The sequence below is a fragment of the Lynx canadensis genome, chromosome F1, assembly GCF_007474595.2.
Source record: "Lynx canadensis isolate LIC74 chromosome F1, mLynCan4.pri.v2, whole genome shotgun sequence".
NCBI lineage: Eukaryota > Metazoa > Chordata > Mammalia > Carnivora > Felidae > Lynx > Lynx canadensis.
The window spans coordinates 14,036,238-14,054,878 of NC_044319.2; the positions used below are offsets into that span (position 1 = coordinate 14,036,238).

Sequence of the window (18,641 nt, forward strand, 5' to 3'; positions counted from 1 at the left end):
ATCTCATGAACTGTGAGGTCATTACCTGAGCTGAGATCAAGAGTCAGACACTTCTGTGACTGAGCCACCCAGGTGCCTCACTGAATTTTTTAATTACCAAAAGGAGTTTTCTGTATCACATGTTTTTATAAATACTGACTCTCTGAAAATGAATGTGAAATGAAAATACAAAGTAATTTAATGTAAACTTTTATTGATTACAGCTAAATGAATGAGTGACATATTCTAGTGAGGTCATTATGATAATACACCTGGATTAATATTCAATATAAGGGGCCTTCCCCCCTTCCTTTTTTTTACATTGCACATGATTCTTTTATAAAGTGGGCCTAGCATTCTTTGGACATGTGATGCATTGACAGGTTGGGAATTAGGGGAATTACTGTGGAACTTGACTTATAAATTTGTAGGTAATCAGAATTATGTAAAATGCCTTAATCTATTATTTCTTTTCTTTCTTTCTTTCTCTCTCTCTCTCTCTCTCTTTTTTTTTTTTTTTTTTTTTTTTAGGGACTTTCTCCCTCGAGGGTCGGGCATTGTAACCAGACGGCCTCTTGTGCTGCAGCTTGTTACTTCCAAAGCAGGTAATAAATAAGGATGTTTGCCACATGAGTGAGCACATTGCTGTAGTACCTGTTGCCTCCATTCCTGGGTGTTGGGTTGTAGCAACAGAAATGTTTTTGTGAACCCTCTGCTCTGGGTAGTGGCCTGCATTTCTCTCCAAATGCTCTCTTCTTCATTGTTCCTTTAATTCCTTTCATTACATCACAAGGAAAATCTATTTGTGTGTAGGCTTTTAAAACACCTACTATTTTTTATGCCAAGAAAATAATGTATATGTAATTATATATATATACATATATAATTTTTATTTATATAATTTTATAATACAGTTTAACTACTAATACTTTACTGGTTTACTCTCTTCCACAAGTGTGTGTGTTTGGGAATTTTTTTAAGTAACAATTCAACGTCCATCTAATATCTGTATTCATATGTACAAGTGTATGTGTATCTATATCTACATCTAATGTGCTGTGCTTCCCCCACTCCTTAACACCATGATAATTTGGTAGGTAAATGAGCTTTGTTTTCATTCTTATTTCTTAGCAACTGGTGATGTTAGATTTTTTGTGTGTTATTTGGTGTTTATATTTCTTTTATGAATTGGCATTTTTATCTTTCCCTATTTCTTCTTGAGGATTTTACTTCTTTCTTACCAATTTCTTTGAAAGTACTCATAAAAACCACACCTCATAAATTGCAAAAACCAAAGTTATGAAGTTTTACCCCTATGTTTTCTTCTAAGAATTTTATAGTTTTCCTCTAACATTTAGGTCTTTGATCCATTTTGACTTAATTTTTATATATGGTATGAGGAAAGGGTTCAACTTCATTTTTTGCATGCGAATAGCCAGTTTGTCCTAGCATCATTTGTATGGTTTTGACACTCTTATCAAAAATCAGTTGGCCATAAACATATGTTTATTTTGGGACTCTCAATTCAATTCAACGGATCTGTATTTCTATATTTGTGCCAGTATTGCACTGTCATAATTACCCTTGTTTTGTAGTAAGTTTTAAAATTGAGAAATGTGAGTCCTGTTTTGTTCTTTTTCAAGATTGTTTTGGCTACCCTGGGTCCCTTGAAATTCTGTATGAATTGTAGAATCAGCTTGTTTTATCTCAGCAATGTAAGATTGGTTTAACATCTAAAAAGCAATTAATGTAATGTATCATATCAGTAGAATTAAAAACAGGAAATCACAGGATCATCTCAACAGATTCAGAAAAGGCATTTGAAAAAGTCCAACATCCCATCATTATAAAAACACTCAACAAAATAGTAATAGAAGAGAACTTCCTTAACCTGATAAAGGTCATAGACTATAAAGCCCACAGCTAACATCATATTTAATGGTGAAAGACTGCGTGCTTTCCTTTTAAGATTAGGAACAAGGCAGAGATATCTACTCTTGCCACTTCAGTTCAGCATTGTGCTGGAGGTTCTAGCTAGGGCAGTTGGGCAAGAGAAAGAAAGAAAAAAACCCCATCCATATTGGAAAGGAAAGAGTAGAATGATCTCTATTCATAGAGGATATGATAAAATATGTAGAAATTCCTAAAGAATCCACCAAAAAACTATTAGAACTAGTAAACGAGTTCAGCATGGTTGCAGGATACAAGATCAATGTACAAAAATCAATTGTATTTCTATAAACTTGTCATGCACATTCAAAACATGAAATTAAGAGAATGATTTCATTTATAATGGCATCAAAAATAATACACTCTTAGGAATAAATTTAACAAAGGAAGTGTGAAATTTGTACTCTCAAAGCTATGGAACATTGTTGAAAGAGACTGTAGAATATCTAAATAATTGGACAAGCATCCCGTGTTCATTCATTGGAAGACTTAGCAATGTTGAGATAGCCGTGCTTCCCAAGCTGACCTACTGACTTGATGCGATCCCTATAAAAATCCCAGATGACTTTTTTGGGGGTAGAAATTGTAGATATTTTTAACCATTTTTTAATATAAAAAAAGTCTGTACTAAGTTTGATCCAAAGGAATGGACTTACATGCTATCATTTGATAAAAGTAAGTTACTTACAAATCTACAATGCATCAGCCACTATTCTAAGCTCTGAGATATGGCAGTAACTAGGACAAAGTCCCTGTTCTTCTGGTGATTTAAATTCTGTTATAAAATTTTTGACGTATTGAAGTTTTACTCTTTATGGTTGTAAAATCTATACATGTATCTTTCACAAAAAGTAAATACTTAGCACACTTTTATTCCTTTTCGTATGTAAAATTATCTTTAACATTTAGTTCTCTTTTTATCTGAAATTTATTTTCATGTATACTGAACTATTTTTTCAGTCTCCTTTATCTTCTATCACATTCCTACTGCAATCTATTTATGAAGATCTTTTCTGTTTTATTGTGCCAATAACACAGTGTTTTACTTTTGTGGATTTGTAATTTGCTTTAATATCCATCTGTCATGTTTGTAGTCTTCTGCCATTACCTATTTTTATTTAGGGGCTCTTTTCTATTTGGCAAAATTTAGGATAATTTTATAAAGACAAAGCTATTGCCACTAAAATTATTTTAAACCTATAGATTCATAAAGAATAATTGATATCTTTAAAATATTCACTTTTTTTCTAGCCCAGAGATCATGCTATATCCTTTCATTTGCTCAAATATTCTTTTTCCTTAGTAAAATTCTTGATTATCTTTATATAGCATCCGTGCATTTCTAGTTAGGGTATTCATATTTAGTTCATTTTGTTCTTGTCATTTGAGTAGGGTTCCCCCCCCCCATTTTCTTTTCTTTTCTTTTTTTAAATATTTATTTATTTATTTTGAGAGAGAGAGAGAAAGAGAGTCTGCATGCTGGGGAGGGGCAGAGAGAGAGAGGGAGAGAGAGAATCCCAAGCAGGTTCCATATTGTCAGTGTGTGGAGCCTGATATGGGGCTTGAACTCACAAACTGTGAGATCATGACCTGAGCTACAGTCAAGACACTTAACTGACTGAGCCGCTCAAATGCCCCTACATTATATTTTCTAATCTCTCATTGCAGATTATGTTAACGCTGCTATTTTTACTTTTAATTTTTAAATTAACCATTTTACTCTACATTTGACATTAAAGTATTTTTTAAATTTTATTTATTTATTTTGAAAGAGAGGAGAGAGAGAGTAGGGGAGGGGCAGAGAAAGAGAAGGAGAGAGAGAATTCCAAGCAGTCTCCATGCCATCAGCGCAGAGCCTGAGGTGGGGCTCAAACTCATGAAGCATGAGATCGTGACCTGAGCCTAAACCAAGAGTCAGTGGTTTAATGGACTGAGTCACCCAGGTGCCCTGACATTAAATATTTTTAATTGATTCTCTTGTGTATTTTAGTTATATATATATGATATATAGTTATATATAGTTATATAGATATGTAGATCTATAGTTATATATAGATCTATATAACTATATCTATATACCTATATCTATAGGTATATATATAGATATATATAGATATATATATATATATAGATATCTATATACCTATATCTATAGATATAGTTATATATATAGTTATTTAGTTATATATAAAATTTCTTAATTTTTTTCAATAAATGCTTACCATGCAAATACTGAGATAGCTGAGAAAATAGATAATCTCCTTTGCACTGGGGATTTTTGGGTGAGTACTTACATGTTGAGCTTTTTTGAGAAGGTACCTCACATGCTTTTTCCTTATACCTTTTTGTTAACAGTCTCCCAATCTTGTCACTTCTAAGCCCCTGACCATTCTGTCATTAGTTAGTGAGGATCATACTTCACACACCACCTCTCTTTTCATGCAAAGTAGACTAGAAATTCTTCCCTTAGGGAAAACCTGCTGTTTTCACAATCATTCATGAACCCCAAATTGGGGTTTTTATTTTGCAACACTATATTCTAGCTGATGCCAGCTAAGAACTCTGCTTATTTTTTTTTCCACTCTAAGTGAATTGTTCATAGGGGAATCCCACGTATGACTATAGGCTTGGGTTGATGGGGGCTAACAATGGCTGAAAGAAGCAAGCTGGGATAGATGTCACTGCTGTAATTTACTTGTGCCTTTGGCTCCTAATTGGGATCAGTTCCATAAATATTACTTACTGTTTTTTTAAGTTGATTTATTTTTGAGAGAGAGAAAGAGAATGTGTATGAGCAGGGAAGGGACAGAGAGAGGGAGAGAGGGAATCCCAAGCGGGCTCCATTCTGTCAGCACAGAGCCCAGTGCAGGGCTCGGTCTCACAAACCATGAGGTCATGACCTGAGCCCAAATCAAGAGTGGGATGCTTAACTGACTGAGCCACCCAGGTGCCCCCATAAATACTACTTTATCTTGATAGTTTCATTCATTCATTCATTCATTCATTCAGTGCTTATTGAATGACTCCTGTCTATCAGGCAAATAACCCTGGTAACATGGAGCTTACATTCTAGTTGGGGAGAAACCAACAACCACCCGAAAAACAAAACAAAACAAAATAAAAAAAACTCAACGCCATAGAATGTTAGATGATGAAGAAAGTGAGCATTCAATCCATGCCGACGTTTATGTAGGCAGAGGGAAGTTAGAAGATTCTAAGATAGGAGCTACTTGTGTGGTTGAAGTTTAACAAGGATGCCAGTAGGGCTGGAGTGGAGAGAGGAGGTAATGGGGAGAAAATGGGGTAAAGAGAGACAGCATTGCTGAAACAGTTGCTTGGGTAGGGTCTTGTGAGCCCGGTGCCTTGAAGGAGCATGATAGTAGGATTCGGGCCTTAAAGTAGGTGCCTCTGAATGTAAGACAATGAAATAATAGAGTGACTCAGGGATTGGTTACTGGGTTGAGATAATTCTTTTACTCATGAGGAGGATGAAGGGATACCTTTTCTATTGCAACCACATGGGAAGAAGAAACTATGGGAGAAACTAGTAGTAAGTCTGTACTTGTAGTGGTAGAGTTGTGAGATTCCTCGTGTGATGACTTTATTTTTTCCAAAAGGAGATAAGATATTTGCTAATAATGATCATTTTTTGTTCTCATTCCTGTTAATATGTCTGCTATTTCTCTTTAATGTCTGACCACATTAACCAGGAACTCCAGAACCATGTTTTGCTCCCAGTGGTGTGTGTCTTGTGTTAAATTATGCATATACTATTTACTATTTGTTTTTCCTGGTAAAGAACTATTTTATTCCTAACGTTTAAAAATGTTTATTTATTTATTTTGAGAAGGGCAGAGAGAGAGAGAGAGAGAGAGAGAGAGAGAGAGAATCACAAGCAGGCTCAGCACTTTAGTGCAGAGCCGGCATGGGGCTCGATCTCATAAACTGTGAGAGATCATGACCTGAGCTGAAATCAAGAGTCAGATGCTCAACCAACTGGGCCATCCAGAGGCCCCTTATTCCTAGTTTTAAAAATATTTTAAAACCTAATAGGTAGATATATAATTTTAATGAGTGACATTTTGGCATTTATTGATATAATCATTTAAAAAACTCTTTGATATGTTCATTTATAGATTTCTTATTTAAGCATTTAAGATTCTTGCATTCCTAAGATACATTTGATTATAGTAACTTACTCTTTTATGGTACTATTAAAGTAATTTCACCAATTTATCTTAGGTTATTTACATTTATTTATATATACATATATCTATCGTCAGGTTATCAAATGAAATCTGTACTGGTCAGCATAAAATCAATTGAGTAAATGGGGCACCTGGGTGGCTTAGTTGGTTAAGTGTCCGACTTTTGCTCAGGTCATGATCTCGTGGTCCGTGAGTTCGAGCCCTGCGTTGGGCTCTGTGCTGACAGCTCAGGGCCTGGAGCCTGTTTCAGATTCCGTGTCTTTCTCTCTCTGACCCTCCCCTGTTCATGCTCTGTCTCTCTCTGTCTCAAAAATAAATAAACGTTAAAAAAAAAATCAAAATCAATTGAGTAACTCTTTTTCTGTCTCTTTTGATTTTTTTCTACTAGGCTTTGAAACTCTTAAAAACCCAGTGATGCATTTTCATCTCTGTTTCCAATTAAGGAGGACTGCTAGCCTGGCTTTTTTACAAAGGAATGTGTCTTAGACTCAGGGGTTCAGAGACAGCAGCTGTGGGCAGTATGAGCCTGGGAGAGGTAGACCTGAGGCTGTGGTTGCACTGGGTCCTGAGGCATGGGATATCAGAGCACACAGGGGGTATTCAAAATCATGTGGATACTTCCTATTCTAATGCAGAGATTTTCCTGCTGTAATTCTAAGAAACTATTATAAAAGTGTAGCTAAACCCTAGACAGTTACTATTTAGAAAGCTATAACACTTAGTGGTTGCCATGTTTTGAGCGTTAGTTATTATCATGTAAGAATCTTCTGAGATAGATGTTATGATTCCCATTTTTTTTTAATTATTATTATTTAATGTTTATTTGTTTTTTGAGACAGAGAAAGACAGAGCATTAGCAGGGGAGGGGTAGAGAGAGGAGACACAGAATCCAAAGCAGGCTCCAGGCTCTGAGCTGTCAGCACAGAGCCCGACATGGGGCTCGAACCCACGAACTGTGAGATCATGACCTGAGCTGAAGTCGGACGCTCAACCAACTGAGCCACCCAGGCGCCCCTATGATTCCCATTTTAGAAAAAGAGTCCCAGCAAAGTTAAGCGATTTGTCAGAGGCCACACTGTTGGTAGGAGTAGGGATTGTTACTAATGTCTTTCTGACACTAATAATATTGCATTTTAAAAATAGGAAACTTGAACTGTTTGCTTTATTTTTTTTTTTTTAATTTTTTTTTTCTTTCAACGTTTATTTATTTTTGGGACAGAGAGACAGAGCATGAACGGGGGAGGGGCAGAGAGAGAGGGAGACACAGAATCGGAAACAGGCTCCAGCCTCTGAGCCATCAGCCCAGAGCCCGACGCGGGGCTCGAACTCCCGGACTGCGAGATCGTGACCTGGCTGAAGTCGGACGTTTAACCGACTGCGCCACCCAGGCGCCCCTGTTTGCTTTATTTTTTATTAAGTAAACTGTATGCTCAACATGGGGCTAGAACTCATGACCCCCAGATCAAGAGTCACATGCTCTACCAACTGAGCCAGCTAGGTGCCCCTTGAGCCGCTTCCTTTATAATTACAGGATACACTTTATATTTGTATTGGGCTATTTTTTATGTAAGGAAGCATAAATATGTGAATAGTAAATACATAAATTATTTGATTAACTCATAATTATCATTTACATCATGCAACATGATGCTCATTTACTAACATTTGACTGCTTGTCTCCACCTGCTACGTATTAGTTGCTAAACAAAGCCAAAAAGTTAGTTACAGACCCTAAGCCTTATTCTGTGTAATTTGTTTTGGGAAATTTAGTACTTAGTACAGGAGAGCATTCTAAGAAATCACACAGTGTTGTGAGGAAAGTGAGAAAAAACTACCATCTCTGTTTTATTAACAAAGATAACATTTTTAAGTGATAAGGTCTTGATAGTTTGGATTTAGAGAGAGGGATTTCTGAAGGTTTGGCTTGGGAGGACAAGAGCTGGACAAAGCACTGATGAAGTGTTGGGTAAGGACTGGGGTGTCAAGGGCAAGCGAGTAGGTAGGGGGTCTTGCTAAGACAAGGGAACAGTTTTCAATGCCTGTGGACATTTCCAGTGCCATGCTGAAACTGACTTTTGCCAGCTCCTGAGATCTGATTATGCAACTCTCTTTTCATTTCTGTATTCGGTGACATCATGATAGTAACCTGAAGTTGGTCATGGCAGGAGTACTTACACTACGGAAATTGGCAAATGCTATGAATCAAGACTTTTTCCTCCTTAGGATGCCAGCTATTGTTAAACATTTACCAGCATGCCACTGGTTTCTTTCTTTTCAATAATGAGTCTTGCTGTTCACTGGTTTAATGACATGTCAAACTGAGAAAACAAATGTGTCTGAATATAATATTTTTGATGGTCTGCTGAGTGTGTTGAAAGTGTCACTGCTTTTTTTTTTTTTCAACGTTTTATTTATTTTTGGGACAGAGAGAGACAGAGCATGAACGGGGGAGGGGCAGAGAGAGAGGGAGACACAGAATCGGAAACAGGCTCCAGGCTCTGAGCCATCAGCCCAGAGCCCGACGCGGGGCTCGAACTCACAGACCGCAAGATCGTGACCTGGCTGAAGTCGGACGCTTAACCGCCTGCGCCACCCAGGTGCCCCGTCACTGCTTTAAGAAATGATCCACTTGGGGGTATCTGGGTGGCTCAGTTGGTTAAGCGTCTGACTCTTGATTTAGGCTCAGGTCATGATCTCAGGGTCGTGAAATCAAGCCCTGTATTGGGCTCTGCGCTGAGTGTGTAACCTGCTTGGGATTCTCTGTCCCTCTCTCTCTCTGCCCCTCCTCCACTCAGGCTCTCTCTCTCAAAAAATAAATAAACATTAAAAAATTACTTAAAAAAGAGAAATGATCCATTTGGAGTTTGATATACTTCCTTCAGGAGGGGTGGGTTTTTAAGACAGTAGAATCCGTCACTCTTTGCATTAAAAGTTACTGTTAAGGATTTACAAAAGTAAAGCCTGTAGGTCATGGTTAAGGATAAGTGGTTTTGTCATCTGGAGAACTTTTTTATGTTAAAATGCTTCTCTAAATGCCATTATATTGCTTCATACTCCTTTATTTCAATGACATTGGTATAAGAAAGAAAGATACTACAAATTAGAACTTTCAAAATGGTTAAATTAAAGTTAATTGTTCAAATTACAGAAATATTCTTTTGTGAAAGATTTCCTTGGTATTTCCTCCTTTCATGCATGTCAAATATATTCCTAATTCATCAAAATTTGATTTGCCACCTTTGTATTACATTTACTGCACAACATAACATGTCTGTGTTTCAAAAATTGCATATGACTTATAATTTATTAGAGAATTATTACTATTCAGTTTTTTGGGGGAACTTGGAATTGCTTTAAGTGTCCATTTTAATAAAGATGTTCAGTAACAGAAGCCAGAGAACTTGTTTCTGAGACACCAGATGACTAACAGGATGAGGTGGAGACACAAAGTTCAGGCAGCAGGCCTGAGAAGCAGCAGGCACAGATCCCCATGTTCTAAGTGAGGGCTCTACCCTGAGGCCCCTCTCCAGGGCCACTCGAACAGCACTGTGAGTCTAGGTGGAACTGAGCCAAAGGGTATTGCCTCCTACCACAAGAGTCAGGGAATAGTTCATTCTAGAGAGAAATGTCACCTTCTCACAGGTGAGCTTTTTGAAGGATTCTACAGATTACTTAGACTTTGAGTCCTGCTATACGTACAGTGCCTCAGGACCTGTTTCTCGCTTCATAAATTAGACTGATACACTCAAGTATTTTTTTGAATAACAACATTGAAAATATTTTGAAGCTATGTCTCATTCATTTTATATTTAAATATCTGAATTTGATTTGAATTGATATTTTAGAATAAGATAGTCTGTTTTTGCAGAGGATTAAATGTTTATTTTTTTTTTCATTGTAACAAGTTAACCTCATGTAAAAACAAATGTGGTTCTGAAAACATTCTTTCTTAACTACAGCTTTGACCTCGTTCTGCTCCATTGCAGGTTCCCTATTGCCTTCCTTATAAAATGCAGGTTACCATATAAAGTGCAGATTCATAGTTGAAAGTCCCTTGAATATAGCTATTTTTAAATTTTAATGTGCATAAGATTCCTAAGGATTTCTGGAAACTTCCTTAGAAGTTTTGATTCAGTAGGTCTGGAGCAAAGCAGTGGGATGCATTTTAAAGAACTATTGTCAAGTTCTTCTGTAAGCTGTTGGTCTTTGATAAACACTTTGGGAAACATTCATAACAGTTTCATCTAATTCTTTCACTGGTCTTTTCTTTTCCTAACTACCTTTCCTTCTTCCCTTTAATAGGCTCTTTTTTTAGGTATTACCTATTATTATTTTTTAAATTGTCTAAATGTTTGGTCATAGAGTCTTTAGACAGGTCTAAGTGCAGTGCTTTGAACATAACAGGCACTCATTCACTGCTGACAGGTATTTTCCTGCTGCCAGGGCATCTAGCTCAGACACCAGCGTATTTGGCTCTGGTATTTGAAGAGCCCAGGGATATTTTCTTTCCAGATTTATTTAGATATAATTGACATATAACATTGTGTAAGTTTAAGGTGTACGATGTCATAATTTGATATATGTGTATCTCAGGATTTTCATAGACTGTCAGAGGTTGAGATTCTAATAACATTTAATTTTGTTGTTGCGTAACTCACTTACTTTCCAGGCATAAATATATAGAGAAAAAAAACATCCAAGTGAAATCTCTGTAACAGCAGAGCATATCCACTCAACCCTTGCAGCTGGGGTCTTCCTTGATTTCTTGATAAGCCCAGGAAGTCCCATTGACCCCTTGGACTGTCACAGTTATCAAGCATCCAATGTTAATTCTGGAAAATATAACTATCAAAAATACATTAGAATATATTAGGGTATTGGACAGTGGGGATGTTGGTTTTTCTAAGAAGTTTGAGGATCACTGGCATAGAAGGGATTAAAGGGTTTGTTTTTCTGGGGGGTGCTTTGAGTTATTATTCCATGAATGTTGGACACAATGTAATAAATAAATGAACTCCTAATGGTTGTAGGTAGAATAACATTCTTGTTAAATGGATAGACATGTAGAGACTCTATACATATATTACGACAAGACTTAGTACACATATTCTCACATTTGTAATCTATTTCATGGAGAGGTCAAATGGCTCTCTTTCAGGATTCTTATAAACCTTATTTATGAGGGAGGAAAACGGTCATTTGTGCACTTTCATTCAGACCTACTTTAAATCTGGTTTGGTTTTGTTTTCCAGATCACTGCTCTTTTAAATATTTGTATAACTCAAGAAATTTAACTGTCTTCATTTTATGCTTGGGTATTGGGATCCCACTGTGAATTACTGGGTTTTCATTTTTCTCCCCTCCCCTCCCCCCGCCCCCGCCCTGTTTCTTCTTATTTTTGCTGACAACACTCTAAAACCATTTTTACCGTTTTTCTTTTGTTGTCCTTTTTTCTTAGCTTAAATATTGGCTACACATTGATTAATAGACTTAGAAGTTCTAGTTTTCAGTTATGTATCTTCCATTATGAAGTCCACAGCAATTTTAGTTCAACTCTCAAAATTTTGAGAGAAGTCAAAAAGCTATTCTAAGCAAACCTGACTTAAATTTTATTTCTTCACAGGTAGATGGCTGCCCTTTAATGCTACATATGTTTCCATTTAGGAAGGAAATGACTAAATTAAAGGTATTATATTTCTCCTGAAAGGAAATGAAGAAATATATATTTCAATAAAATTCCATTCTTGATCGTGAGGTTAAGATGACTTTTGAGTTGTCAATAATTTGCCAATTATTTTCCAATTCTTTAGGTCTCTTTGTCTCTATTCCATTTTAAAAGAAGGCATTGAGGCTTTTCTCAGCCTCATTTCCTAGCCAGAAATTATAGTTATCTGACCTTAGACTATGATGTTTGCTTAAAGAGGATGGATGGAAGGGAGACAAGTTCCTTCATTTTGGGACTTCTCTTTCTTTTTATGCCCCATCGTACTCCCAGTTTTTAAAAAATGGGTTGTCTTGAAATAATTGAGGTTAAGAAGACTAAAAGATACACTGTGTAGTTGTTAATATCTGTTTAAATCTGAGAGAAGGAGATGTGATTTTTATTGTAAGAAAATGAGTAGACATATTTTATATCATACCCATGACTGTAGTCAACTAATAATTACTGTTTACCTACCTCTTCCCACTCTCATTGTTTCCCCTTGAACTTCTAACAATGGAAACTGTAGGTCACAGATGTCCCCTGCATTTGCGTTTGTTGGGTGAATCGTAATAGTCTGGAAATCATTTTCTTGGCCTTCTCCTCCTCCATGTGTCATGCTCAGTCTTCCCTACTGCCACAGCCTGCACTCTTCTTTCTGTGAAACATTCACTTCAGCAGCCACTAGTCCAGCAGGGCACAATGAGTTATCTCACTGAATGACATGGTCCACAAATTTAAGAAATCGGTGGTTCTGTTGCGTGAATGGCATACAGTAGACCATCACTGAGCTACTCTGCTGATTTACAAGATGGTTTTGTACTAACTGAAGGTGTTTATTTTGCAAAGTGAGCTAAATTCACATTAAGTACTTTTAAAGTGATCGTGTTAGTTTAATATTAACAATATCCTGGAGTGCCTGAGTGGCTCATTCAGTTAAGCATCTGACTTAGGCTCAGGTCATCATCTCACGGTTCGTGGGTTCGAGCCCCATGTTGGGCTCTGTGCTGAGCTGAGAGCCTGGATCCTGCTTCAGATTCTGTGTCTCCCTCTCTCTCTGCCCCTCTCCCACTCCCACTCTGTCTCTGTCTCTCTCAAAAGTAAATAAACATTAAAAAAATAAACAAAAAACAATATCCTGCAAGCCTGGGAGAATTTCTTTTCATTATTTTCCCAAAGTGTATTTGTTTGGTAAATTTTTATCTTTTTGTTTTTGCATTCATTCATTCATTCATTCACCTGTTCATTAAATAGATTTTAAATGCCTACAGTGTGCCACACAACAGAGAAGTTGCCAGTTTGTGTCCTGTACATCATGTCCCTTCAACTGTCTTCCTGTTACTATTACTTTGGCTAATATTTAAAGAGACCCTGCCCTTTTTTTTAAACCTCTGCATATGTACAGAGGATATATGGATGGAATTTTCTTCCATTTAACTTCAGTTTTTATTGTTTCATTATATAGGAATTTGGGGTCATGCAATACTTTACAAGTATTCAGGCTTAGAAGCACATATCTCTCTAAGGCATGTCAAAAGCCATTTGAGCCTCTGTCCTTTGGAGGGTCTCAAATCTGAGGCATGTCAACTGTGATTTCCATTTTGTAATTTTATTTATTTATTTAGAGTGCATGAGCAGGGGAGGGGCAGAAGGAGAGGGAAAGGGAGAATCTTAAGCAGGTTCAATGCTGTCAGTAAACAGCCTGACATGGGGCTTGATCTCATTAAGGCACAATCATGACCTGAGCTGAAATCAAGAGTCAGATGCTTAACTAACGGAGCTACCCCACCCCCCCTCCATTTTGAATATCTATTTACTCTTGTTCTTATTCCTTATCAAAACCCATTTTCTTGGCATGTACATGATATATCTGACTCTTCATCATTGTATTATTTTAAGTTTTCATTTTTCTGTGTACATGTCTACCAGTGTTCATATTAGGCTCTATGTAGACTTTTCCTTGACCAAGTATTAGTGCAGGCTTCAGAATAAACATCAATGACCTTAAATATAATTCAGGTCTATTTTGATTTACCAGGTAGGTATAATCTTGAGATGTCTAAATTGTTTTTTGTCTAAATTACTGCTAACCTTTTAAGTAAATCTCTCAGTTATTTTGTATCTATGCTATCAAGATTGTTAAAGTTGGGTGTTCAGAAATGTACGTGGGCAAGGAATGCTTATTCAGCGGTTTATTGAGTGCCTTTTCACTACTCATAAAAGCTATTTCTTTAGGTTATTGAAGGGTGTACAAAGATGTGTATGAGACAGAGTCCCTACACTAAAAGGGTGATGCTGTAGTGTCGGATAGGTGAGAAGAGCCACACCCTTAAATAATTCTGGGACAGTATAATAGCAGAGTGTAAAACTATGGGAGTGATGTGAAGCGATTATAAGACTGAGGAAAGTATATGTACTGCAATTGCCAAATGATCTAGAATAATGAAAATGAATGTTTAGAGGTTGGTCCTGGAGAATACTTTGCACAGGAAAAGTAACATTATGTGTCAACTATACCTCAACTTGAAAATTTCGGGAATAAGAAGATAAAATGGATCAAAATGATCACTAAATGATTATACTTTAATTAAATCATGAACTATGTTAAAACTGTCCCCGTGTTGAAAAAAAAATTCTTGTGTGCAAGTTCCATCCCCTTTGTAGTTTTTGTGTCTGTTCCTGCTGAATGACTTTTATCATTCCTGATTATGGCTCATATTTTCCTGCTTCTTTGCATGCCTAGTAATTTTGACTGAACACTGGACAGTGTGAATTTTATGTTGTACTGGGTTTTGTCTTAATAATTTTGGGCTTCATTCTGATATTCAATTAAGTTAATAGGCATCCAGTTTGATCTCTTTGAGGTTCGCTTTTGGAATTTATTTGCGTGGCTCCAGAGCAGCCTTTAAATCAGGGCAAATTTGACCTCGTTATTGATTCTACCTGAAGCCCCAGGTATTACTAAGTATCCACTCTGGCTTCTTGGAAGCCAACTATTCCAAGCTTGTGAGCTCTGGAGTAGTCCTTTCTGGTGGTTCTTTCTCCCAGCCTTAATAGTTTCCTCACATGCATTCACTAGTCTGGAACTTTATCTCTGTGCAGCCCCTTTTTCTTCAATATTTGAAGAATATTGCTCCACTAAATTTTACCTGATGGGGCACGTGGGTGACTTGGTTAAGTGTCCCAACTCTTGATTTCAGCTCAGGTCATTATCTCTCATGGTCTTGAGATCAAGCCCCATGCTGAGCATGGAGCCTGCTTGGGATTTTCTCCCTCTTTCTCTCCCTACCTCTCTCTCTACCCCTTCCCCACTCAGGCTCTCTCTCTCTCTCTCTCTCTCTCTCTCTCTCTCTCTCTCAAAATAAATAAACATTAAAAAAAAATAAATATTACCTGCCTTTGTAGCAGGATGCTCACAGAGAGTCATGACACGGAGGCTTTTCTTTCCAGGAAGCAACTTTATTCCTGCCAGCACCGCTCAGTTGGGTTTGTAACCAAAGAACTGAGTCCCGAAGGCCATGTGGTGTAGTTTCTTATGTATTTTTCACTTCTTTGTCTCCCATATATGGTAACACACAAATATGCAGTGTGATTAAGTGGTCTCATGTTACAAGGTCATGAGGGATGTTGTCGCGTATGCATATATCCAGGTTGCCTTGAGGTTTTTTTCTTTCCAAAGGGAGGGGACCCTACCACATCTTGGCTTCCTTGAACCCTGAATTCTGTGCCTCCATTTCAGTGAGACTGTTGAGGTTTGTATGGATTCTCCCTTCCTGTGCTGCCACATTGACATTTTCTTGAGACAATTGAAATACTCACCTTGTTGATTTCCCTTCTCTCGGGAATTACTGTCTTGCATTGCCTGTTGTTCAATGTAGAAACCCTGTTCTTTTATATATTGGGTCCTATCTTCTAATTTTTTAAGGTGGGAGGGTAAATCTGACTCCTGATACTTTATCATGGCTGGAAGTGGAGGTAAGACTTTGCTAACCTTTTACTCTGATAATGGTCAACATTGAGATCACAGTAGTTTTCACTGCTCATGAAAACATTTCCAGGGTCATTTTTGGGCATTGGCTTATGGCTCTGAGGTGATGAAAAAACCTTAAACATTTATATCTCCCAGAGAAAGAGTTTACCTTAAACTATTTCTTTCACATCTCTCTCTTTTTGTAATATGTCTCCCCATTATAGAAGCTCCCAAAGAAATATAGAATACCAGATGAGTCAGTTTTTTTCAAGTTAAAAACACCAATTTGCTAAAATCTTGATGGTGCCTTCAAGCTACTATAGGGATGTGAAATTCAGACATTTTTAGGTGACAGAGGAGGCTGTCTGGCTGCCAGGTGGATGAGTTAACAGGACTTGGGTTTGTAGTTGTCACATTTAGAACTTAACCTTAAAATCTACCTCCATTAGACTCTGCAGATGGTTCCCACTGATATGGCAATGTCACCATATTAGTGGTTACCATTAATATGACCTCTTCACAAGAAGAATCTTTTTTTTTTTTTTAGTGTTGATTTTTGAGAAAGAGACAGAGCATGACCAGGGGAGGGGCAGAGAGAGAGGGAGACACAGAATCTGAAGCAGGCTGTCAGCACAGAGCCTGACATGAGGCTTGAACTCACCAACCATGAGATCATGACCTGGGCTGAAGTCGGACCCTTAACTGACTGAGCCACACAGGTGCCTCTCAACAAGAATCTTAAGAAGAATTTTGTCAGGACTGTTTATTGTTGTTTGCTTTTGCTTGCTTCATCATCTCTTGGAAGTTGCAAAAAAAAAAAAAAACAAACACCATCCCAATGTTGGTCTTAGAAAGAATAATGGCAAGGATAATAAGGAAAGGGAAATTAGTTCATGAGGCCATCCTTACTGTAAGGATTATACATGTACCTAAAATAAGTGGCCTTGCCTCAGTTATTCCAACTGGTGGGAGTTAAATGTTAGATGATGTGCAGTCTGAGAACCTCACAAGGATAGTTGTTTAAAGGTGTAAACACATTACAGAAGTGTGGGTTCAGATCTATAATTTTTAAGTTAAAATTCAATTACCTTAACTAAATGCCTGTAATTAAATAATAAACTGAGGAAGCAAATGGATAGCCCTTCAGACTTCATAAAAGCCAACTTGTATAGGCTGTTGATACCTGTATATTTCCATAGAATTGAGGGAGACTAGTGGAGCTGTGCTAAGCTAATGAAGATTGATAAGCATCCTTTCCCTGCTGACTTGCTTTTGGCTGGATGATAATGTATTTGTGAAGTTGTGGTAAGTGTGTATGTGAATATGCTAAATACTGTGCAGTTTGGTGAAGTATCCATTGCATTTCCACTTCATTTGGGGAGAGTGGTGGGATTACCATGCAGTGACACATATCAGAAGTCAGACAAGAAGAATAGGGAGCAGCTATCTGTTACTTTGCTGGTAGCATGGAGGTAGACCTAGTGAGGTTTGTGGTTCCTGTGGATCAGGTGGCTGCATTTGGACTGAGTCTTCATTTCTTCTCTTTAAGCCTCTAGCTTTATAATGAGCTTCATAAGAGTTATAATCTATAGGACGTGTGTGTGTGTGTGTGTGTGTGTGTGTGTGTGTCTACTATACTGCCCTTAGGTTAATTTCTCCCAGCAGGTTTTATGTGTATGCATGTTGGGGAAATGGTTGTATATTACCCATCAAGGCTTCTAATTTGACTGGGCTTAGATATTTTTCAAAAGCAATGCTCAGAGTTTAAATGTTTTAAATTTCATCATAACAGGCTGAGAAAAATCAGTATTTCACAGCAAATAATGAAACACTTTTATTTGACTTCACTTTCAAAAGATTATCAATAATAATTTCAGGGGTGCCTGGGTGGCTCAGTTGGTTGAGTGTCTGACTCTTGATTTCGGCTAAGGTCATAATCCCAGGGTCATGGGATCGAGCCCTGCATTGGGCTCTGTGCTGAGTATGGAGACTGCTTAAGATTCTCTTCTCTCTCTCTGCTCCTCTCCCCCACTTGTATATTCTGTCTCTCTAAAAAAAAAATAATTTCAGGTATATTAATAGCAATAACTTTCCTTAGTATTTATATAGAATTTCAGAGTTTCTCTAAAATAGGATATATCAGAAGTAGTTAAGTAAATTAAATTTGTTTCCTTTTGCCCTGACCTGCCGTGTCTATATTCATTTTTACTCTTTGTGCTATCTCATCTCTCCCAGGTCCCCAAATTTTCGTATACACTTAGTAGCTCGAAAGCCTTTCCAAGAATATCTAGTAAGCTCATTTATACTCAGATACAAGTAATTGATACAGTTTAAAGTGTTAATACCCCATAGGCCTTTGAATATTAACAAAAAAAATTGAGAAACCTTACTTACAGAAATTAATCTCTATTAGTTGAGTTTTCTATTGGAAAGAGGATGGTGTTTGTTTGATTATTTTTAATCTGTAGGGGATTTTCAAGCTCTTAAAACCATACCACTTAGGTGGCTATAGTTTGCTTCTACCCAAAGTTAGCACCTTAAGGTAATTCCATCTTCAGTAAGTTCCACGTTCTTTATAAATTATTTGTAATCTTTAAAACCCTCTATTTGTAATGAACAGACAGCATTTCAATCTGTTGACAGCTGATGAAACAAATATAATATTTTAGAGAAATAAAATAATGTACTTGAAAACACTTTGGAAAGTGTTAATACATTATATGAGCAAATTTTTATTGGTAAATCACTTAATACCTGCCAATTTAAACAGTCTCACTAATTTTTAATGAAGGTACTAATTTATAATGGATAAGGAAAGTAGAAGTTAATACTG

General features: G+C 37.0%; 1 protein-coding gene across 4 annotated transcripts in view; it reads left to right on the plus strand.

The window, feature by feature from the left end:
* DNM3 (dynamin 3) overlaps positions 1 to 18,641 on the plus strand; it is a 551,444-nt gene that overhangs the window by 90,333 nt on the left and 442,470 nt on the right. For all 4 annotated transcript variants that reach the window (XM_030302287.1, XM_030302289.1, XM_030302290.1 and 1 more), the window contains exon 2: positions 511 to 584. In XM_030302287.1, coding sequence (XP_030158147.1) covers positions 511 to 584 — 74 coding nt within the window. The remainder of the gene's footprint in view (positions 1 to 510; positions 585 to 18,641) is intronic.